Here is a 20,280-nt window from a genome sequence, read left to right on the forward strand (position 1 = left end):
GATGCATTTTGTTCATTTTTAAAAACAACTTCAGAGGCAAAGGTTGGAATTTTTCTTGGCAAATTTTTGGCCACCCCAGATTTTGAGGCCTGGTTTTCAAATGGCTGCCAGGTGCCATGGTATCCATGTGATGTTATTTTGATTATTGATTTAAAAATTTCCCCAGGCTTCTGGAGAACTGAGGACTCTATGAACTTTACTGTTTCCAGGTTGCTTGTTTAAAAGCAATAAATATTACCTACAGAAATGATGCTCAAGATGGAAGATGAAAGCACTGAAAAATAGTGAGGAGCAGAATTAAGCTTGCCTGAGTTTATCTTAAGTCCATTTCTTAGCTGTCATGTGTGCTACCCTTACCTAAAATTCCCGCATTCAGTCTGTGAATAAGTGGAAAAAGACTTTTTAAAAAGTTGTGTTAGAGAGGAAACTTACAATTTCATCCTTGTGATTGCTATCTGTATACTGAGAGACATCAAGTGTAACTAAGAAGTTACATTTCTTTACACATAATTTATTATAATCTGCATGTAACTTATTGCACATTACAGCTATCTAGACTATAATATTAGTCTTTTCAAAAGGTTGCCATTTTTTCCTTCTTTAAAAAATAACGTTTGTGTGTGGTGACAAATATTTGCCAAAGAAAAACAAACTTTTTCCTTCTGTAGTTTATACAGTCTGCTTGCCTTCTCCAGAGGGGCAGCAGAAATCAATCGATGTAAGCATTGCTATCTGCTCTGCCTGCTTAGAGAAACTCTTTTTATTTGCCTTTTGCTCCAAGCACCAGTGTTACAGTAGTATCTTCAGTTCCCATCTTGTGTCTCTTCAGTAAGAGTTAGCACTGGTTGCCACATGCCTTTCTCTCTGCACAGCTTGCAGCAGCTTTCTGGGCTGAAAAAGGAGAAACAATTATTTAGGGAGGTAGGCAGAGGGGCCATATGCTCATTTCTCTGTCTTGGATTATTTGTAGGAGTCAAACGATGTCCTTGAATTTAATGTGGCCTTTGTGCTTGGAGATGTAGAGGCATTTGTGGTTGCATAAAAGTTGTGATCGAGACATCTGTTCTAAGGGATTTCTGGATTTTTTACTAGGACTGTGGCTACATCTGTGTTGCATATAGTGGTGTGTTTAGGTTTGGATGGCTTTTGGTACCTGAGCTTGGATTTTTTAGTAAGCTGAGATGTCTTTGCCCTTGCAATGAGCAGCATAAAAATGCTGTAAACCAAAGGTCTCAGCAGCTTCTAGACACCCTGCCTGAGCCAGCAGAGATAGTTAGCACTACATGAGTTAGGAACGCTTTATTTTTTAACCTGAGCTAGCAGTGTGAAGTGTGCTTCCCTGCCAGCAAGTGTTAAGCGAATTTAACACAGGAAAGAGTTGAAATGAGCTCTGATTTTTTTTTTTTTTAATTGGGGGTGGGAGGGCAGAATTGACAGCTAATGAACATTAATCAAACTCATGCAAAAAAAGTTTGCTTTACATGCAAATTTTTGTTACCAAACTCTCTTCCTGCCCTGTGGTGCTGGTGCAAGGATGGGCTGGCAGAGGGACTAGGCTCCCCTCAACAAAAAGAAAAAAAAAAAAAAAGCAAACCTCATCAGTGGTGATTAGAGCGGCTGCTTGTCAGCATGTGAAGAAAAGGCCTACAATTCATCACTCACACTGTCATGTGAAGCCACAGAAAAGTAATTAGCAGGTACAATGTCTATTAATAGCTCCCACCACCTTTAGTTCGAACACCTGCTGACAAGCTATTACTCTGTGTAGCTTAGCTTCATCAAGTTCTTGTTTTGTGATTGCCAGAAGAGACTCCATTAGAGACGTTCCTGTTGAGGCGGGGTGTCTCTGAAGAGTCGCTTGCTCTGTGGCCTCTTGTTGAGAAAGCGGATGCTTAGACTTGCTTAGCTTCTTGTAATCTCTACAAGCATGCAGAGATTTCTTGGTGGTTCTTTCAGCAAATGTAAATTTATTTTGGCTAATGAAAGCATAACTTGTGTTAGTGCTGGCTAAATGCAGAGAAGGGGAAAACAAAGAATTGTCTCCTTTGCCTGCAATTATCTTCTTACGTTGCTTGAAAATAAATGCAGTGTATTTCTAAGAAAACTGTGTTGTTAATAGTATATTGTCACATATAAAGTATGATTAAAGTTGGCAGTTATTATTTGAGCAAGCTTTTTTCCAATATTAGAACATGCAACTCTCTGTTCATTTTGTAATGTGGGCCAGAAATATTAGCGATAAACAAAGTGGGGGTTTTGTTAGCTTGGCTGCTGTTTTAGGATCCTTCTACTTGAAGGCTTCAATAAACACAGCTGCGCAAGAATCTATTCTGCCTGAAATTTATCTCTTCGTTTTCCATTTCTGGCTATATGTCTCTCATATTACAGGTGGAGGCTTTACCGAAATCAGTGCCATTCCTCATAAGACTGGATTTTATGTGTAGCTTAGGCATTAAATTTGTCCCTTGGGTTTTTTTATGTTCAAGAAAACACACACAGTTGATGAATATGTATGGAAATAGACTTTGTATCTGTTAACGTTGTCTCTTCCTTTCCACATATCTGACAGTGAGAAAAGACATCTGAAAAAGAGTACGTCTGTAGGTGTCCATCACTTGAAATATTAACAAGAGGCCACCAAGCTTTTATAGGAGCTGATTCTCTAAAGAAACACATGCACCCTATTTTCCTGTCGTAAACTTTTTATTAACTTTTTGCTTAGTCTGTGGTGTTCAGTATCGCAGGTGTTGGCTCAGCCTGGGGTGGATGGGCAGCAGCCATGCGGGGCAGGGAGTCAGGGCTCTTCCCTGGGTCAGGCGCAAAGCGCAAGTGGCATGTTGAAGTGCTGGTGAACCACAAGGCTGAGGGGGGCTGGGAGTGGCGGTGTGGTGACCGCTGAGGAAACTCACATTTACCTCGTGGGGTTTGAAGGCAAGCACGGTATTTGGATAATTACACTCAGCTTCTTAGTAACAGCCCCCTGAATTAAGAAGTTCAACATTTCAGTGTGTCCAAAATAAGGAAACCCCAGAGGAGCCCTGTGGCCAGCCTGCGGTTTCTGGTCGCTACCCCCATGTTTGGGGAGGCGAGTGCTGTGCTGCGCGAGTGTTGTGGGGCTTGCTTGTGGTGGGGTTTCGGTTTGACTGATCTCTGAGACATTTTGTGTGATGTACCTATCATCCAGAATATCTTTCATTTGTTTCTTACCCCGTTAATTTTGACAAAATGAGCTAGATGCTCGAGAAGCAGGATGAAATAAGAATGAGCCTGGGTTTTTTTTTTCCCCAACTTGTTCCTACTGAGTCCTTGATCTCCATCGTGCTCTTTCAGCCACAACAACCGCAGAAAACGGCAGCAAAAACAAATTTATTTTTATCTGATGTTTATCTCTTTAATTTGGACTGATTTAATAAGTTATTAGTTATGAGCCATTTAGCTGCATAATAAAGTATGTTTTACTTTTCCATCCTAATTTTTTGTTTTCATCTTGTAATTTTTTATTTATATCCTAACTCTATCTGTTGTATAATTGCTATTGAATACTTATACGGTGGAAAAGTCACTGCCCAAACACACAATTTGTCTATTTGGGAACTGAATGTGGTGGCAGACGACGGTGCCTACACAGAAACTGTGCAGTTGAGAAACATGCCCGCAAAGCCTTCCTTGCCCAGAATAAGGATGCTCTCTGAAATTACAGTAGAGATTTTTAAACTGCAACCTCAGCGTGTGGCCACTTGCCCCTTAAGCCGAGTCCCAAAGTGCATCTTCTGCTGCGGAAAGATGGCTGTTGTTCTAGTGGCTCCCTCACGAAGTGTGTTTGCTTTGCAAGCACAAAAAGGGTCTGGCTGGGAGATGGAAGACAAGCTGTGTGCTAAAGTCTTTCCATGCAACAATCATCTCCCATTTGCTTGTGAGTGGCCATTGTGGGAGGGCTGGGGACTGGGGACCCACTGGAGCTGGCTTTAGTGTAATCTTCATGTATAATTAAAGTCCCTGTATAATTAAAGAGGAGATTAAGTTCATTTAGTATATGGTTTGGATTAGGAGCATGACAACTGCTGTAAGTAATGATCTTCACCTCCCCCCGCCCCATTTCTTATAGAAAAAAGACTAAGGTAAATAAGCTTCATCAGTCTTAAATTAACATTGGCAAATACATCCCTACTTCTGTCTCTTCTCCTTATGGACAGATTAGCGTGAGGACCAAACTGGGGGGCCTGGTGTGTGAGCTGGTGAGGATAGGGGGTGGTTAGGAAGTGCATTTTTCTGCATGCAGCTGAGGAGCTTTCTGCATTCTACTTCATCATCATTTCTGGTAGGAAATGGTCCACCTTCAATAGTAAGTGGCTCTTTCTATCGTCAACTGTACAAGTTGTGAGCATCCTCTGTTATAACCATGTGATGTGGTTAAGGTGAGGAGAACCTTCAGAAGTCTCATCTTTGTCTTACAGGAATAACAAACTCAAGCCTATGCGACTGCTTATTCCTTTACAAAGGCAAAAGAAGGTCTCTTTTGAAATAACTATTATTCTTTGCATTTGTGAAAAAACCAAATCTATTCTAGAAATAACAAATCACTGATGGTACTATATTATATTGTAATTGAACACTAAATTAGGGCATTCTCTAGTGTTGTTTCAGCAACATTTGTGTATTTGAAGGAATTTCAAGTGCTATTTATTAATATTTCTACATAATTATTTCTGTCTCTGCTGCACAGCTAAGGAACATAATTTAAATCTAAGAGATTGACTCTTAAATGGAAGCAAAGTTTACAGCTTGACTTTAAAAGGGCAACACAGACATTGTGCAGACTGCCAATGTGTCTGTGATTCTGGGGGTCCTTTACTACTTAGAAGAATAAAAAGAAGGAAATGCACGTGCTTCCTTCACTGAAATCAGCAAAAGCAATTTGGTGTCACACTGTCCATACTGCATACTTCTGCTAGTTGCAAGCCCTCTTGCTTAATATGATCTTAGGAATTGGTGTGAGTACGGGCACAGGAGTCTGGACCATAACCATCATATCTACTGAGAGAACCATCAGATTACTGAGAGTGATGCACTGCCTTGAAAATCAATCTTCCAGACTAGTTTTTTTTCTTCATTTTGAGGTGTTCTTCTCAGTTCACTTAAAACCAGCTAAGAGATCACTCATAATTTTGCTCTTCTTTTGTTCTATTTTTATGCCCTTTAGAAGCAGAACATGCCATACATTTAAAAACTAATGAGTGGGTGTATTTCTACTTTAATTATTAGGAATAGTTAAGTTTTGAAGCAGAAGAGCAGTCTTGCTGTTTTCGGTACTTCATGTTCAGCTGCAAAGCTAACTTTCTTCTCTTTGTCTTTTTTTTCAATGCAGAACTATGGTTTGGAAACAGAAAATCTAAAAACCCTTTCTCACAAACTGAATGCCTCTGCCAAAAATCTGCAGAACTTCATCACTGGGAGGAGGAGGAGTGGTCACTATGATGGAAGGACCAGCCGCAAGTTACCAAATGATTTTCTGACATCAGTAGTGGATCTGATTGGAGCAGCTAAAAGTCTGCTGGCTTGGTTGGACAGGTAAAATCTCCCAAATGTGTCACAGGTAACCAGATCATGCACATGCACAAACCCCAACCTCTTTACAAAGCGTAATGTAGACATTGAAATAGAAGCAGAATTAATTTACAAATTCTGAGAGGATGTTTGTAGCAATTTTTTCTTGTTAAGTCAGCATGCAATTCAGATGGCATTGCAGTACAATCTTTCTAAATGCACTGCAACCCTACACATATCTGGTAATAAAATATAGCAACAGGATGACATCAGTAAGTTATATATGTATTTTGTTATTAATATAGAATACCACTTTGACCTGCATAGCTCAGATTCATTGCTCTGATAGTATGAAATCCACAAAACTGTTATCATACTTTTCATTATATAGGTATCAATATATACTTCCAGTGTGTGTGTATGTGTAAACATGCATATAGCATTTCAGGTTTTTTAAATGGCAGTGAAATACATCTTGAAACTGTAGATGCAATTCGAACTGTCTGATACTTTCACCTCTATTACCTAGGAAGGATGTGGGACCAGAACTAAAGCGGTCTCGTTTAGCATATCTGTAGCAATATTTTTCTAATGATAACAAGAGTAATATGCAGGTATTTAAGATGATCATTGAAACTCCTGAAGTGGTTAAAATTAGCATATCTGTATGTCTTTATAAAATGCATCACAGGACATTTTTATCTGTGAAAATAAAATGCGTATCTTGACTTAAAGGTGTATCTTGCTTTGTATCCATCAGCAGAAGTTTCGTTCAGAGTATTATCTCTGTGTAATTCTTAAAATCTGACAGAATCGCTTGGATTTACTGCTGTGGGCTTTGTTGTGTTTCATTTTCCTGAGGAAAACTGGCTTCTGGCCCATAAATGGTTTCCATATGAAAGGTTTAGGTGAGGCATGAGTCTTTTCCATTTCTTAAGCTGAATTGCCAACTCTTTCTTTTGTTCAATAGACTGCAGATACCACTGCATCTTCTTTTCTCCTCCCTTTCTAGCCTTTCCTGAAGTTTCAGAACCAGAGTAACTAAAGTTGTGCTCCTAAATTTCTTTTTAGATGTTTACATTGGATGCACAGAGAAACAGTACAATCTCATGGAAAGAGTTTAGTATTGAGACATGAAAAATTTGGAATATATTTTTAGCTGTACCTCTAGCTTGTTGTTACTTGGAAGACCTATAGGCTTCACTTTTTCTCCCTGCAAATAATTTTTGGCAGAGAACAGCCTATCATTCTGGGTTTTTAAACAGAAGGAACAGTAAAAAACCATGTTCTTTTTGCATAGGCAGATCAGTGTTTGCCATTTCTTTCTATTTAGAAAGAACCTTAATTGTTTTTTTATTGGATTTGTAGCTAATGGGTACTGTTCGTTACAAAGTTGAGATTTATTGTTTTTTGCATAAAATAGTCTGGCATTAAAAATTAAACTTTCGCATATATATACACGTTTAACACATTGAAAAACAATGTAATTTTAGCATCTTAATATGAATTTAGTAGTTGAACTACTAAAGAAGAAAGTAGTTGTTGATGCTAGGACACATCTGCATCTGAGCGCTAACGTGTCACTGTAGTACTGTGCACTGTGCTCAGATTGTGCACTTTTAGTATTAAAAGACAAATCCAGTCTGTAAAATTTGTTTGTAGCTCAGAAGTATGTTGAGAATTACCTCTTAGTAAAATTATGGTTATAAAGGCAGCTATATTGTGTTTGTCAGAGATAATTCTGTTGGCAGGTTTTGTTGTTGGTAGGGGAAGATCTCTAAAATAATTTCTAAAACTATGCATATCAGTTCTACTCCCAGTAAAATGCAAAATTACTTTTGCATTTATCTGAAATGATAGCTGATCAGACCCAGGACTTTCAAGAAGTTGAAAATGAGGGCAGCCATGGTGGTAGCCCACTTTTATCAATGATGTCTTTACTATCCAAATAATGCTTTCTAGAAGTGATATTTCATCCAGATTTCTGGGAAAGTCCTTTTGAAGATCTGTGTAGCTTAAACACCTGGTTCTGGCAAATGCTTTCTGTAACATATTAAGACTTTCTGATTTATGAGGCTGTGGGTATTTCAGTTAGGTTTGTTCCTCCTTTTTTCTGAAGCCCCAAATTAGGATGAAGGCAGGACAATGACTGCATTTTTCTCAGGAAGTGGGAATATCTGGAGGTCAATAGGGTTCTGCTTATTATATTCCTTCTAAGAAGCTATTGGGGCCACTAGGGGGAGATAGAAAGATTTTTAAAATAACGTATTTAAAGTCAGGAACATGGAAATAATTTTATTCTGCACAGCTGTTCTATTAAATCTGGGCCCCAAATTTTAAATTTTTGGTTGGTTTCTAACACCAGTTCCATTTCTGGGGTGTGAGAGAGGGGGGAGCAAACCTTTAGGAGGACTAAAGTAGCTATTAGGGTTATCCATTCCATTGTAACAGTGATACTAGGCTGCCCCTATGCAGTGTTTTTCGGGTCATGTCTGGAAAAAGCAGCTAGCAGCAGCTCCAACTTGCATAGAAATGCAGTGAAATGGTTTTTATGTGTAGGGAATGGTGATGACTCCATATGACTTGTGCTTCACTTGCTGCTGTAGTGAACTGTCTCTTTATGATGTTTCTGCAGGACACTTACTATCTATAAGGACCTTGTTAGGCCAGGCACAATTTTGCGATTTGCTGAGTTACTTTCACTGTGGCTTTTGTGGTGCCACTGTGCAGGACCAATCCAAGAACGCTCTTTGTTCCAGGTCTCTGCCTGGAGTAGTCCTACTTCCAGACATATGTCAGGGATTGAGCTTTACTGAAAACTAGGGTAACTTTTATTGCCAGGCTTTAAAAGTCTACTGGTTTAGTTTCATTTAGGAACTGGAAAACTTAGTAGAGAATTCTAGCTGTTTTCAAAAGAGGCTGGCTGATGATTTTGAGGAGTGTGAAATAGCGCTCTGATAATGTCCTGTAAAGAAACTGTCATCACACTAATAGGTTATGGCCTTAAACTTTTCAGAATAATTTTAACTTTCTGTTACCTTTTCAGCCCACAAAATCTATCTTCTCTTCCAGAGGACTTAAAAAAATGTTTTAGCTTAATAATGTTTTATTTTATACTCTTTCCCTAATCTTCAAATTTTTCCAAGCCAATTTGCTGGTTAGATTGGTGCTTCCCTGAATAACTATTAAGAGTCTTTTGTGGAAGTATGGTGCATTTCCACTTGACGATTAACTTTGCTCTTAGGCTGATAGAAAACCACACTTTAGGCTACAGCTACACAAACTATTTATCTGGTATTCAAAGCAACTTGGCATCAAAATGTCTCCAGTAATACTTCTCAAGAATTAGAGAATCATATATACAGTCATTCAGGTGTTTTAGACTTCCAGTTAGATCATTGGTGTTCTTTTCAGTCTTTACTCCTGTAATTCATGAAAGTTGTATTCTTTGGAGCAGTAATATATACCTTCTTTCTGAATCGTCCTTCGTTTCTGATGTGTCAGGTTCCTAGAGATTCTCATGCCTATTATAGGGCTGACACACTCTGTCCTACTGAGGAAACCTCAGTGCTTTCTGCGCAATGTGTTTCCTTTGCTGAGATTAGGTATAGCAGTTCTGATAAATGTATTTCTCAAGGTTTCTTTTGAATTACAGTGAAAACACACACAACCTTTGGGCAACTCATTTTATGCAAATTTATTTTTTGGTATCAAAGCAGGAGGGAGATAAATACTATGAAGTGGCACTCTGGTCAAGCAAGGAAAACTCTCTGCTTTATATTCCTGACCACAAAGTATGCTACAGTCTGGAAGCCAAGTGGCAAATGTAATGAGTACAGATCTCCATCTATTTTTGGGTTTTTTTTTTTAGTACAGTGTTCAAAAATACAAAATAAGTAGTCAAAGATCTAGGAAAACTGGAATGCTGACAATCAAAAAAAAACGTAGTTGAAAGACAAACTGATTAGTTAAAGAAAATGTTTAGAATGAATGAAGAAAAAACACAATTGAAAAATGGGTGCAGCTGATCTAAAAATAAAAATTGAGGTAAAAAGTGTTATGTCCCTCAAGGTAAACATAAGGTATAACAGAGAATTTTTTAAAATCTGTGATTAAAGTAGGATCCACAACAGGAATACATTGCAATTTTGTGGCACTAAGGTATCTCTAACCTCATAAAAGTATTTTTTAAATTTCTGTACAGTAGTATGTCCAGTAGTATCTGCACATTTAGTTGAAATTGAAATTAGACATAATTATTTCCTTTAATCCAGATAAGGTTTTGTTCTTACAGCACGTATTTACAGTCCACCTGAAAACCACTTTGTAAAATTATTGCTTTGTGTGTTGATGTGTCTGTGTTTGCTGCCTCTCTGAGATTTCTGAATATACATCATTTGTTCATGACTTTCTTGCTCTAAAATCACCTTGAACTCATGGAGGATTTTGAGAACGAAACTACCTTTTTCGTCTTTAACAGAACAATGTTAGGATTTTACCGTGTTACTTGCATCTTCAGTGGCACCAGTGAAAACTTCCTAATTTTTGTCCAGAGGCAAACAGGAACTGAAAAGCAGTGATATCACAGGGATCCCAGAAAATTCTTCTGAGCTTATAACTAACTTTCTCTTTGGTTAGGACACAGCCAGCAATTATACTCTACTCATATCTCATTCCTTTTTTACTAATTTGCTACTACCTATTGGTTGTACTGCTGAAATTGTGATGACTCCTGAGTGAAGGGTGCTCAGGTTCATCCAACGTTTTTTCTTCCAGAACTTACCAAACCACCTGACAGACAGGCAGAAGGTTGTATTTTCATCGGAAGTTGGCACAATGTTGAGTGTTGAGTTTGTCACCTGATGAGTCAGAGGCTGCTGCAAAGTGAAGGCAGCCTTAAGAGCAAAAGCATCTTTTACACATCCTTTAAGCACCACATTTCTCCCCTTCAAGTCCAAAACATTTTTCTTTCACGGGACATCTAGATTTAACAGGTAGAGGAAGGATCCTGAGGGAACCTGACCTGGGGTGACATTTGGTGGCAGCTGCATGAGCTCTGTCTCTTCCCATCTTGTCTCCTTGCTCTGCCAGCACACAGCTTGTTTGCATCCCTGCTTCTGCTGGTGCCATCTTCCACATTGCTCTTGGTTTGATATGTTGTCTTCATTCACCTCCACCGCACTTCTGGCTTCTTCGCCAACCAAACACCCTGGAAATCTGTATTTCCTGCTGACTGCGCTACTCAAGAAAAAATTCTTAGTTGTGCTTCTGGGCTTTCTGCTCCTGCCTACTCTGCAGGGTCATGTTATCTGAAGCAAGGACCCCACGTACCATATATCTTGTGCAGCATCAGAAGAATGTTTTGGATCTTAGAAGATAGTAACAATATCTGTATAAACTATAAATGCAGACTTAGAGACTAGGAGTGAGGAAGGGATGGTTGTTCTTAGGGCTTTAATTGAGTCTTCATTAAAGGTGCAACTAAGATAATATGGTAGTTTATTTTTCAATTAAGAATTTAAGAAACTATAATCAACTTCCCATGAGATAACTACTACAACATTTTGTGTCTGCTGTTGTGTCACAAATTTTAATGGCTGTGAATTAGGCTTTGTGAGGGAACACTGGATTTTTTTTAGTGTACTGTTTGACTCAGCCATCTGTGTGGGCAGTGATTCAATATGTCTTTCACAGCAGCTCTCCTGTATCCCTTGTTCTCACCCTAGCATTATCCCCCTTTTGGAAATAAAAATCTTAAACTGCTGCTGGAGATTATGCTGAAGTCTAAGTAGTAGGAACAAAGAGATCTTGTAGAGATAGATTTTCTATTCCAGACTTTCAGTGCTGTGGCCAGAGAAAAGCTAGCAGGCTGACAAATGTGTGCCAGTCTGATTAATTTACCACTGCTGTCTGGATATATGATACATTAACAAAATGGAACAAGGAGATGAACAAACATCTACCCCCTCCCCCGAAATTGTTGGTTATATAAAAGATATGGGTCAAATTGCTGACAGCAGTAACAAAATGTAAAATTTTAGAGTAAAAGGCCTTCCTGGCAAGTCTAGGTCTGCTTTTAGGGCCATTCACAGAGTGGTGGGGTGTAATTCTTTGACTTTTAAGCCCAGGTGGGCAAGTCATTTTGGCATGGGCTTAAACGTGCTAATATACTGCAAAGTAGTTATATGTGTAAATAAAACCTATTAAGTAAGGCTAAAATCTGTGCTTAAAGTTAAAGGCATTTGAATGATTCAATGGTTAAGTCTGGACAGCCTCACTGTGGGCTGTGTAAATTGTTTTGGTGATGCTCTGTTGTCTACAGAGACGTGCAGCCTGCAATGATGTAAACACTCATTTTTATGTATGAACAATTCTAGGTGTTCAGCTTCAGCGCAGCCTTTAAACCTGTTTTGTATGAAAGCACTGTGGTAGCAGAATGCATTCCCCACTCAAAAATGGATCTCCCTCTTTTCACCATGGTGACATATACAATGCATACATTTTCTTCCACTGTAGGTGAAACGTGTTCAGCTGGATTTCTTTGTCTCATTGTTTTCAGTGAATGAACCTTGGTGATGTTTATGGTGTGACTATTTTGTAGTTTTAAGTAAAGAGGAATATTCTTTGGGAAAATTATGCTTGAATGTTTGCAAGCCTGTAAGTTCTTACTTACAAAGAAAGTGTTATTTGTTTAGTCTCCTTTATAAGAGACTTCATGCAGTCCTGTTAGATGTGCTTGGTTATTGCTTGTCCTGACAGGGTAAATCTGGTTTGCACACAAGATGGTGGGGTGGTGGGGGTGGTGGTAACAAATGAAAACCCAAACAAAAAGAAACCAAAGAGTTTAGCAATTCTTTACTCACCACACAAATAATTCACTTACTGTCAATTGGTTTTCAGTCTTAAACCTGTGAATCTAATGTTTCCCTTATGCGTTTCCCTTTATGCTTGTTTGAATGGTATGCCAAATCTGTCAGTAAGTGCTGTCTAAGAACGCTATGGTACTTACCCGTATTGTGCTACTGGAACAGCTGTAAATGTTTAACAGAGCACTCATTTAAAGAATTCCTTTATCCAGTGTGAATTTTACTGCATTCCTCCCTGCTTCTACATAAAGCAGTTCCATTAGAAATACAAATAAAATGTTTGTTTCATTAAAGCCTAAAACTATGAATCCTAGATGGACTTGGGACAAAAATATATGCAACAATATTGTACATTCAGATTTTTATTAGAGCTTAATGTGTGACCTTTGGAGACTGAGTTATATTACTGATTTTGTTACCTCTGTCTTTAAAAGATTTTGGACTATTACGTTTAATCAAACTGCTATGAGGATGTTTTCACTTGTTAGGATGCTAAAATAAGTATGATAGTGGTTTTAAACTCCTCACAATGTCTATCATTATGAAATAGCTCAGTATTACAACTAGTGGTGAAATATGATTAACTTTTATTTTGGGGCAATGCTTTTGCTAACAGCAGTCTGTATTTGTCCAAATTGCAACCTTTTAAAGTAAAATAGTTATTTCTATGGATAATTTTCCCCTAAGTAAACATTATATGAAGAAGGCAGATGAGGAGGGTAAAGCATATGAGACCGAAAATGTTGATGATGTAGAAATAACAAGCGTATGCATCGCCTTCACAATATACATCTTTATTTAATTGTTTGGGAAGGGTTTTCCTTCATGTGCAGAGCTGTGAGTATGAATAGCTGTTGAACCACATTATTTCTTAATTCTGTGAGGGAATTAGCTGTGCTATATCGATGTAGCTGGTTTTCCTACGGATCCTTCAGGCTGTCTTAATGAATTAATGTTAGATAATTTTTTTTCATTCTGAAAGATGCTGATACTGCTGAAGATTTTAATTAGGTCTCAGTTTCTAAAACTGTATACGTACATGCATGTGTGTTACAGCCTGCATTACACATGTATTAACATATTAATGTTTCAGAGGTGTGTTATTATTTCTCTCAAACACTGGTTTAAAAAACATGAAGAGAACCAGTAGCTCTGTCATGCCTGGTGTTAGAAAAGCCTGATTTCCTGCAGGTTAGGGTCTTGAAGTTGGTTGACTTTAATGTTAAAAAAACCCAAATATGCACCAATTGTAAGGGTGTTTTTCCCCTGCGAATGAGGTATTTAGAAGCTCTTCATCTTGCTGGAATCTGTGGTGTTGAATAAGGTGAAGGCTCACAGTGTCAGTTCACACACTGGAAAAATTCAGAGGCTCCCACTTTTCCAGCTGCATGTACGATCACAAAACATGTATGAACTTAATTATCCTTGAAACCTATCAACCATGCATTCATGAAAGTGGTTTATAAATGGCTAATAGCTTCAAATGTTGGAAAGGAGAAGGTGGGAGAAAAGGTGAGAACAAGGGCAAAAACATCCTGCATGTGTGTGCAGAAGTATTGATGTGATTGCATGAATCTCCTTTCCTTAGAATACGAGGCATAGGAGGGGTAGTCAAAGAATGGAAGAGAGAATCAGACAGAGGTCTGGAAGAGGAAATGAATGGAAAGGGCAGGTGGTCAGGTAGGTGCTCTGTGGAGCTACAAGGGTGTTTTATGTGGGTGTTGCAAAGGAAGAGAATCACAGGGAGGTTTTGAAGGAAGAACAAATGAATTACAAGAGAAAGTGAATAAAAAAAGTTCCATGAATAGGGAAACGTATGTGGAAAAAGGTCTTGGAAATGGCTGAGAGAAAGGTGAGACAATGGGATGCTGAGGTCCATGTCACAGCAGGAAGTGGGGCAACATATGGCCCCAGTCCCAGGCAGTTCTTTTGTTCTTGTTTAACTTAAAAAGACTGAATTGGACAGCACAGGGCTGGAAACTGCAGTTGTTCTCAAGGGTACCTGAGACTTAAAGGTCCAAGGGACTGGGAAAGATGTGACTTTGAAAGAAAAGAGTAGAAATTGGAAGTTGTTAGAAATGGCTCAGCCAAGTCGAGGAAATATTTTTTTAAAAGGAGAGCAGTGATCAAATTAAACAAGGAATTCCTTTTGCTTGGTGTGTTGCTGATGCCTTGAGTAGGAAAGTGTTTTAGCAGCCAGTTGAAAAGTCATAGTGTATGCAGGCTTTATTTGCATTTATACATATTGTTTCATCTGCTTTAACTCAATGCTATTGTCCTGTATTGAAAGTACAAACAGTGGATATATTATTAATGAAGAGGTTTTTTTGTCAAATTGGTGTTTTATACTGTCATTTATGAAATCAAATCAGGGATCCTGCAGTGAAGTTTCTGTTGACATTTTGGTTGAAACTGCTGGCATGTTGTTATACTAAGTCTTGCTGGACTTTCACTGTTGAAATTGAGCCTTGGGATGTAATACCAAAATACATTTCCTTTGGTAGTAAATATTTAAAGAGGCTTTTGTCCTTACTATTTCCCCAGCTGCTTATGCAGTAGTGGCTGTATAGTTGTGCATGCAGATTGCCCCTGGGGAAGTGCTCTGAACTGGGGAAGGGGAGGAAAGGGAATTTCAATTTTACTGGTCCAATTTGCAGCAATACGCCAGAGAGGCATCACAGAAACTGATATGAGGGAGTTGGTTTATAAGCTACAGAGACCTACAGAGGAGGCAGCTCAAGGACTCCTTATGTTTTCTGCAGGAGCCAAGTCCATATAACATGGACCTTTCTTCTTATCCTTCCAAGTTGTGAAGCACTTTTCAAAATATTGCATATTAGTTACTGAGTGAGTAGTCTCCCTCCTGCTGGCACCCTTGCTGCCTGCTTCACATGCCGTTTTCAGTAAATCTTCGCTGTGTAAACCTCAATGTAACGAAAATGAGTAATGTCTCGGTCCCTTTGCGTGTTCTTTAATGTCAACAAAGTTTATTTGGGGCATTTCTAATCATCTTCACTAAGAGCAATGACGGTAAAAATGTCATTATTTTCCTCATGAACCATGAAACCAAACTAAATTGTAAAAGTATGAGGGAAGATGATGCGGTATTACAAGTCAAAGCCTACCATGCGATTTTGTTTAGAGAAATGCTGGAGGCTTTGAAATGTCAAATAGATTCCAGTTGTGTAATTTGAGGATCAAATTGTATTAACATCCATACTTAAAGTAAAATAATACCATTTGCTGTCTTGATTCCATTCATCTTCAATAAAAGTGAGTTCATAAATGAACATGACCTTTTTAAATGAAGGTTTCAGGTGGATTTCAGAACCTCACCAGTTACAGTTTTTAAAGGAAAAATATCAGTGGTTTTGTACATCTTGGCTAATGTACTTTTAAAAACCAAATTATAGTTCATAACCAAGCAGTTCAGTTACCTTTTATCCTTTAATATGCTCACATGTCTCCTGAACTTCAGTGATACTCTGTGCGTGTGTCTGTGGGCAGGCCTGCTGTAATGTGTACCTACTGTACAGTTGCCATATACTGCATAAAACTTGGGCTTTGAAGTGGGATTATATGTCTATGTCAAATAGCTTTTGCAAGGCACCTTTTGGAACTTACCCACGTGCTGTCTACTAAGTCCTCATTCTCTTGCTGCTTTTATGTTTCTTAAACTCTGCCTAAGTTCTAATTTCTGTACTTTTATTTTAAAAAGAATGTACTGCTGTATGAGGTATTACATCAAGTTAAAGCTGCTAAACTTGAGTATGCACCTCAAAGTTCATTCTGTCTTATGAAACAGGGCTGGATTGGGAGCCCCGGAGAAGAAAGAGGGCATTAGAAGAAGCAGGCAGAGATTGAGAAGTTCACATGGGTTTATTAAGGGACAGTTCCAAATCTGCCTGCACTAAAATTTCAGTAGTACTGCATATGGAGAAGAAATTTAGAAACCTATTAAGAACCAGTAGAACTATATTTGTAGTTATCATTTGGACGTGCTTATAGCAGAGTTTTTTGTACTGGAAACTTGTCTTTAGGGTTAAATGAGGAAGGCATAATACCAACCAGCACTGTAAGACTCTTAAAAGTGTATAGGAATATGTATGCTCTAAGATGTGATGGAAGAAGGCAGCTGGGGAGGGGACTCGTCACCCAGCTTAATTTAAAGGCAACCACACCAGAAGTATTGTTTAGAGATCTTGGCACATGGCATGATCTGTTGTTAATTTATTCAGACATTACAATCCTTGTGGTTCTTTGCCACCTTTTTTTGTTTTTAATGTTTGAAGCAGGTATATTGGGAAATGCTATCTTTGCGATGCTAATAATGCCCATAAAAACCTCATTTGCAACACTGATGAAGTCAAAATCTTGACTCCTTTTGGAGAAAATACCAGCCCTGCCTAGTGTTTGGCTACTTATTGAATACGGAAGATAGGCCAAGTTGAGTTAATAATTTAACACAGACTTCTAGTATAAAAATCAGATGACTGCCAGCCTCACTAACCAAATATATTTTAGCAGTGCCTCTAGAAAGCAATCAAGCTTCTAGGTAGGTGAGCATTTTAAATGTTCTAACATGAAGTTTTAAGGTGTAGGATACATGTAGGTGATGTCTCTAAATGCTGGATTGCACTATTCATTTCATTAAGCACTTCTGATTGTAGCACAGTGGGGGGGGATTTTAGATTGTGCCTCCAGTTTAGTCTTTGCAGCGGCTTCTGAGCAATGATGCACCTCTGGCTCTAAACGCTATTCTCCCCTTTGGATAAAGGTTTTACTTCTGAGTCCCTCCAGTACTTTTACCAGATATTAGACCAGGTCCCAGGAATCCCAATGAATCAGCCAAGTGGTTTTCTCATCTGATTCACATCTGGACAGCATTCGTATCACAGGTGGAAGCAGTGCCTCTGGTTGCCTCTATGAAGGTATTCCCAAGCAAATGCAGAAGGCAAGGTGGGCTTTTTCTGAGGGCGTAAAGCCAGTCCAGAAGTAAACTGGAGGGCTGTGAGAAACAATGCTTTTTTAAGTAGAATTTCTTAAAGAGGAACTTAAATACTGCAAAAACAAGGAGAGGTGAACATTTTCCATGGATAATGAATGTATCCTGTGTTTTACAATTTTAGTAGTACATTTTGGGTATTCTGTGTGATTTTAATATCTCTAGAAACAATGTCTATTAAGTGCATTGTACACCAGTGAAACAAGTGGATATATGCTAGTGCTATTCAACATTTTTTTCTTCTTCCTTTTTTTTAGATCACCTTTTGCTGCTGTCACAGATTACTCAGTAACAAGAAATAATGTCATACAGCTCTGTCTGGAACTAACAACAATAGTACAACAGGTATGAGACCATCTGCTTAGCAATTTATTTTTTCCAAAATTCTAAATGGCCATTACCTTCTTCGCACAATTTTGTATTAATCTGTCTATGTAATTGTCTAACAAAAATAAGGGAATACTAGTAGTTAGTAAATGCTTTATAGAAATTCTGCTTCCTTGTTTTATAATACTAGTTTGGGTTGCACTTTGTATATACCTCTGCATATCTCAGTAGTGAGATTCATCTTGGGTTCTCTAGTCTAATATCATCACTGTAAATTTATGAAAGCTACTTGATATTTTGCATACTTAGTTTCTTGTATCTTGTCTTTAATTTTTAATTAACTATCTGGTTCAAAAAGTCTGTATGTGTTGGCCTTCAGTCATCTGCTCTTTCATACAATTCATATTATCTAGATGCCTGTTAAGATGACACATGTCCCCGTGAGGCTAGAATATTTTGTATACACTTTTGTACATCCCACCCTCAAGAAATCCAGAAGTAGGTACTGAGAAGCACTTGCTTGTCAGGCTTAATTTGGGACTGCAATCTAGAGAACCTTCCCCACTCTTCTGTTGCTTCTCTGTGTGTGCTTTAGGTATATCCCTATCTTTGCCCGTTGTTCTGCTGAATCAGTAAAAGTCTCATTCACTGCAAGTTCAAACTAATGTTGATACCAATTTCTGTAGAAATCACCTGGCAAGTTAAACTAGTTCTGTTCAGTTGAGCATCATCATTCACCCTGATGCATATATGTCTGAGACCAGTCTGCTACTGGTGACTGTGAAGGGCCTTGTCGCCATTTTATACCATCAGTTGACCATGTGGTGCAGCAGTGCCCATCATGTGGAGGGAATAGGGTCCAAAGGGGGCTGCCCGGTGGCTCAGCAACAGCAGAGGGAAGGGATCACTGTTGCCAGGCAGAAGTTTGAGGGAGTGCTTGCCCTCGGGAAGGTGGAGTGGAGAAAATGGGAGAGAGTAGGCTAGGTAGGAGCACTGAGGAGACTTTTTCTGGTTTTAAGAAGCATCACTCCAAACTGAGCAAAGCTAAATTTCTGTGGCTTCTTGGCATGACTGTGTATGATGATACTCTCCCTTTTATAAAAGAAATGTGTTTTTCTCTGACCCTTTCATAAATGTGTGCAACACAGACAATTAGTTGGGTTTGCCTCCCACCTGAGTTGGAGAAGAGCAGTATTGCTAGTCCTGTGTGTTCAAGCTTGGGAAACAAAAGTTTCTCAATTTTTTAGGTTATTACTGTTATTTATAATAATTTTCCCTCAATTATGTGTGGGGTTTTTGATGTGGAAATGGAGCATGGGCTGTTCCCTTCCCAAAGGCCACATAGCAAGGGTGCCTGTTTGCTTCCCAGGCCCGAGGGCCAAGGGGTGCCCCACTAGTCCTGTCCTTCAGCTGCCCTGTGCTTCCCACTGAGTGTCTTGCCATCACCCTGCCTCAAACTGGGGTGGAGGTGCCAGCGGTGGTGGCTGTGGAAGAGGAGCCCAGGCCTTCATTTCCTTAGCGTCCTTTTGCACAATGCGTGTTTTTCATCTGTTGTCCTGTGGCTTGCTGTGCTCTTGGTGAGCTGTGAGAAGGGGTCGATAGTCTGGGAAGAGGAGGCATGGAGGGCATCCCTTCCCCTTGGCCAAACGGCTCATTTTCTACAGAAATAGCTGTGCGTCACTGCCTAGGATTTTTAACTGAGGGGAAGATCCACCTGATCCATTTCATGTGTCCACTGTTAGTGAGAAAGTGAGTAAAATATCAACTGCTGCAGTATTTCCCAGGAATTAGCTCAATATCAGTTCATTTTCTTACAAATCCAGCCCTATCCATAATACTGCTAATTCACTATGATATAGGTAAATATTTCTCTATGTATATTTTTCAGTGTGAATGAGGGCAAATGTTAGTATTTAATACCTTTGGAGAAAAACAGTTTTATCTTCACCAAAACTGACATAATTCCCCAATCAGGAAGCAGTTCAATACACGAATCCATACTTTGAAGTCGAAAGGAGCCTTTATGTGCCTAAATTTAAGCATGGTCTGAAATTGAATTTGGCTGTAGTCAGAAGAATGATAATGAAAAATTCCATTACTAGTCCCAAACACATGTGGTTTGATCTCTACTTAAAACAAATGCATTCCAACGTAGCATTTAAAAATGTTTTCACTGAGCTTTTCTTTTATACGATCACTGAACATACTGAAAATCCTCATTGTGCTCTCTTAAGGCTGTAAATGGAATGTTTCAGTATCACCTTATCAGGTGTTTTTTCTGTCTCAGAATCCTTTTGTATGCAAAGTACTTTATAGTACTTCACTAACTTAAAATAATATATAATTTAATTAAAATTTTTTTTTGTGAGACCTACAGAAGGTGATATTACAACTGTTCTTGTAACAGTAGCCAACAATAGATTTTTATAAAGCTTAATGGTTTATTAAAAATATAGAGTCTTTACATTTTCATATATATTTGGCTTTTTTTTTTTAGGACATTCATAATATTTAAAAATAGAACTCCAGTGTTCACCT

General features: G+C 38.6%; 1 protein-coding gene across 6 annotated transcripts in view; it reads left to right on the forward strand.

Annotated features, from left to right (window-relative positions):
* The window catches only part of CNKSR2 (connector enhancer of kinase suppressor of Ras 2), a 225,384-nt gene that overhangs the window by 46,082 nt on the left and 159,022 nt on the right, over positions 1 to 20,280 (forward strand). For all 6 annotated transcript variants that reach the window (XM_075096786.1, XM_075096804.1, XM_075096795.1 and 3 more), the window contains exons 3-4: positions 5,366 to 5,568; positions 17,673 to 17,760. In XM_075096786.1, coding sequence (XP_074952887.1) covers positions 5,366 to 5,568; positions 17,673 to 17,760 — 291 coding nt within the window. The remainder of the gene's footprint in view (positions 1 to 5,365; positions 5,569 to 17,672; positions 17,761 to 20,280) is intronic.

This window comes from Phalacrocorax aristotelis, chromosome 1 (genome assembly GCF_949628215.1).
Source record: "Phalacrocorax aristotelis chromosome 1, bGulAri2.1, whole genome shotgun sequence".
In the NCBI taxonomy this organism is placed as follows: Eukaryota; Metazoa; Chordata; class Aves; order Suliformes; family Phalacrocoracidae; genus Phalacrocorax; species Phalacrocorax aristotelis.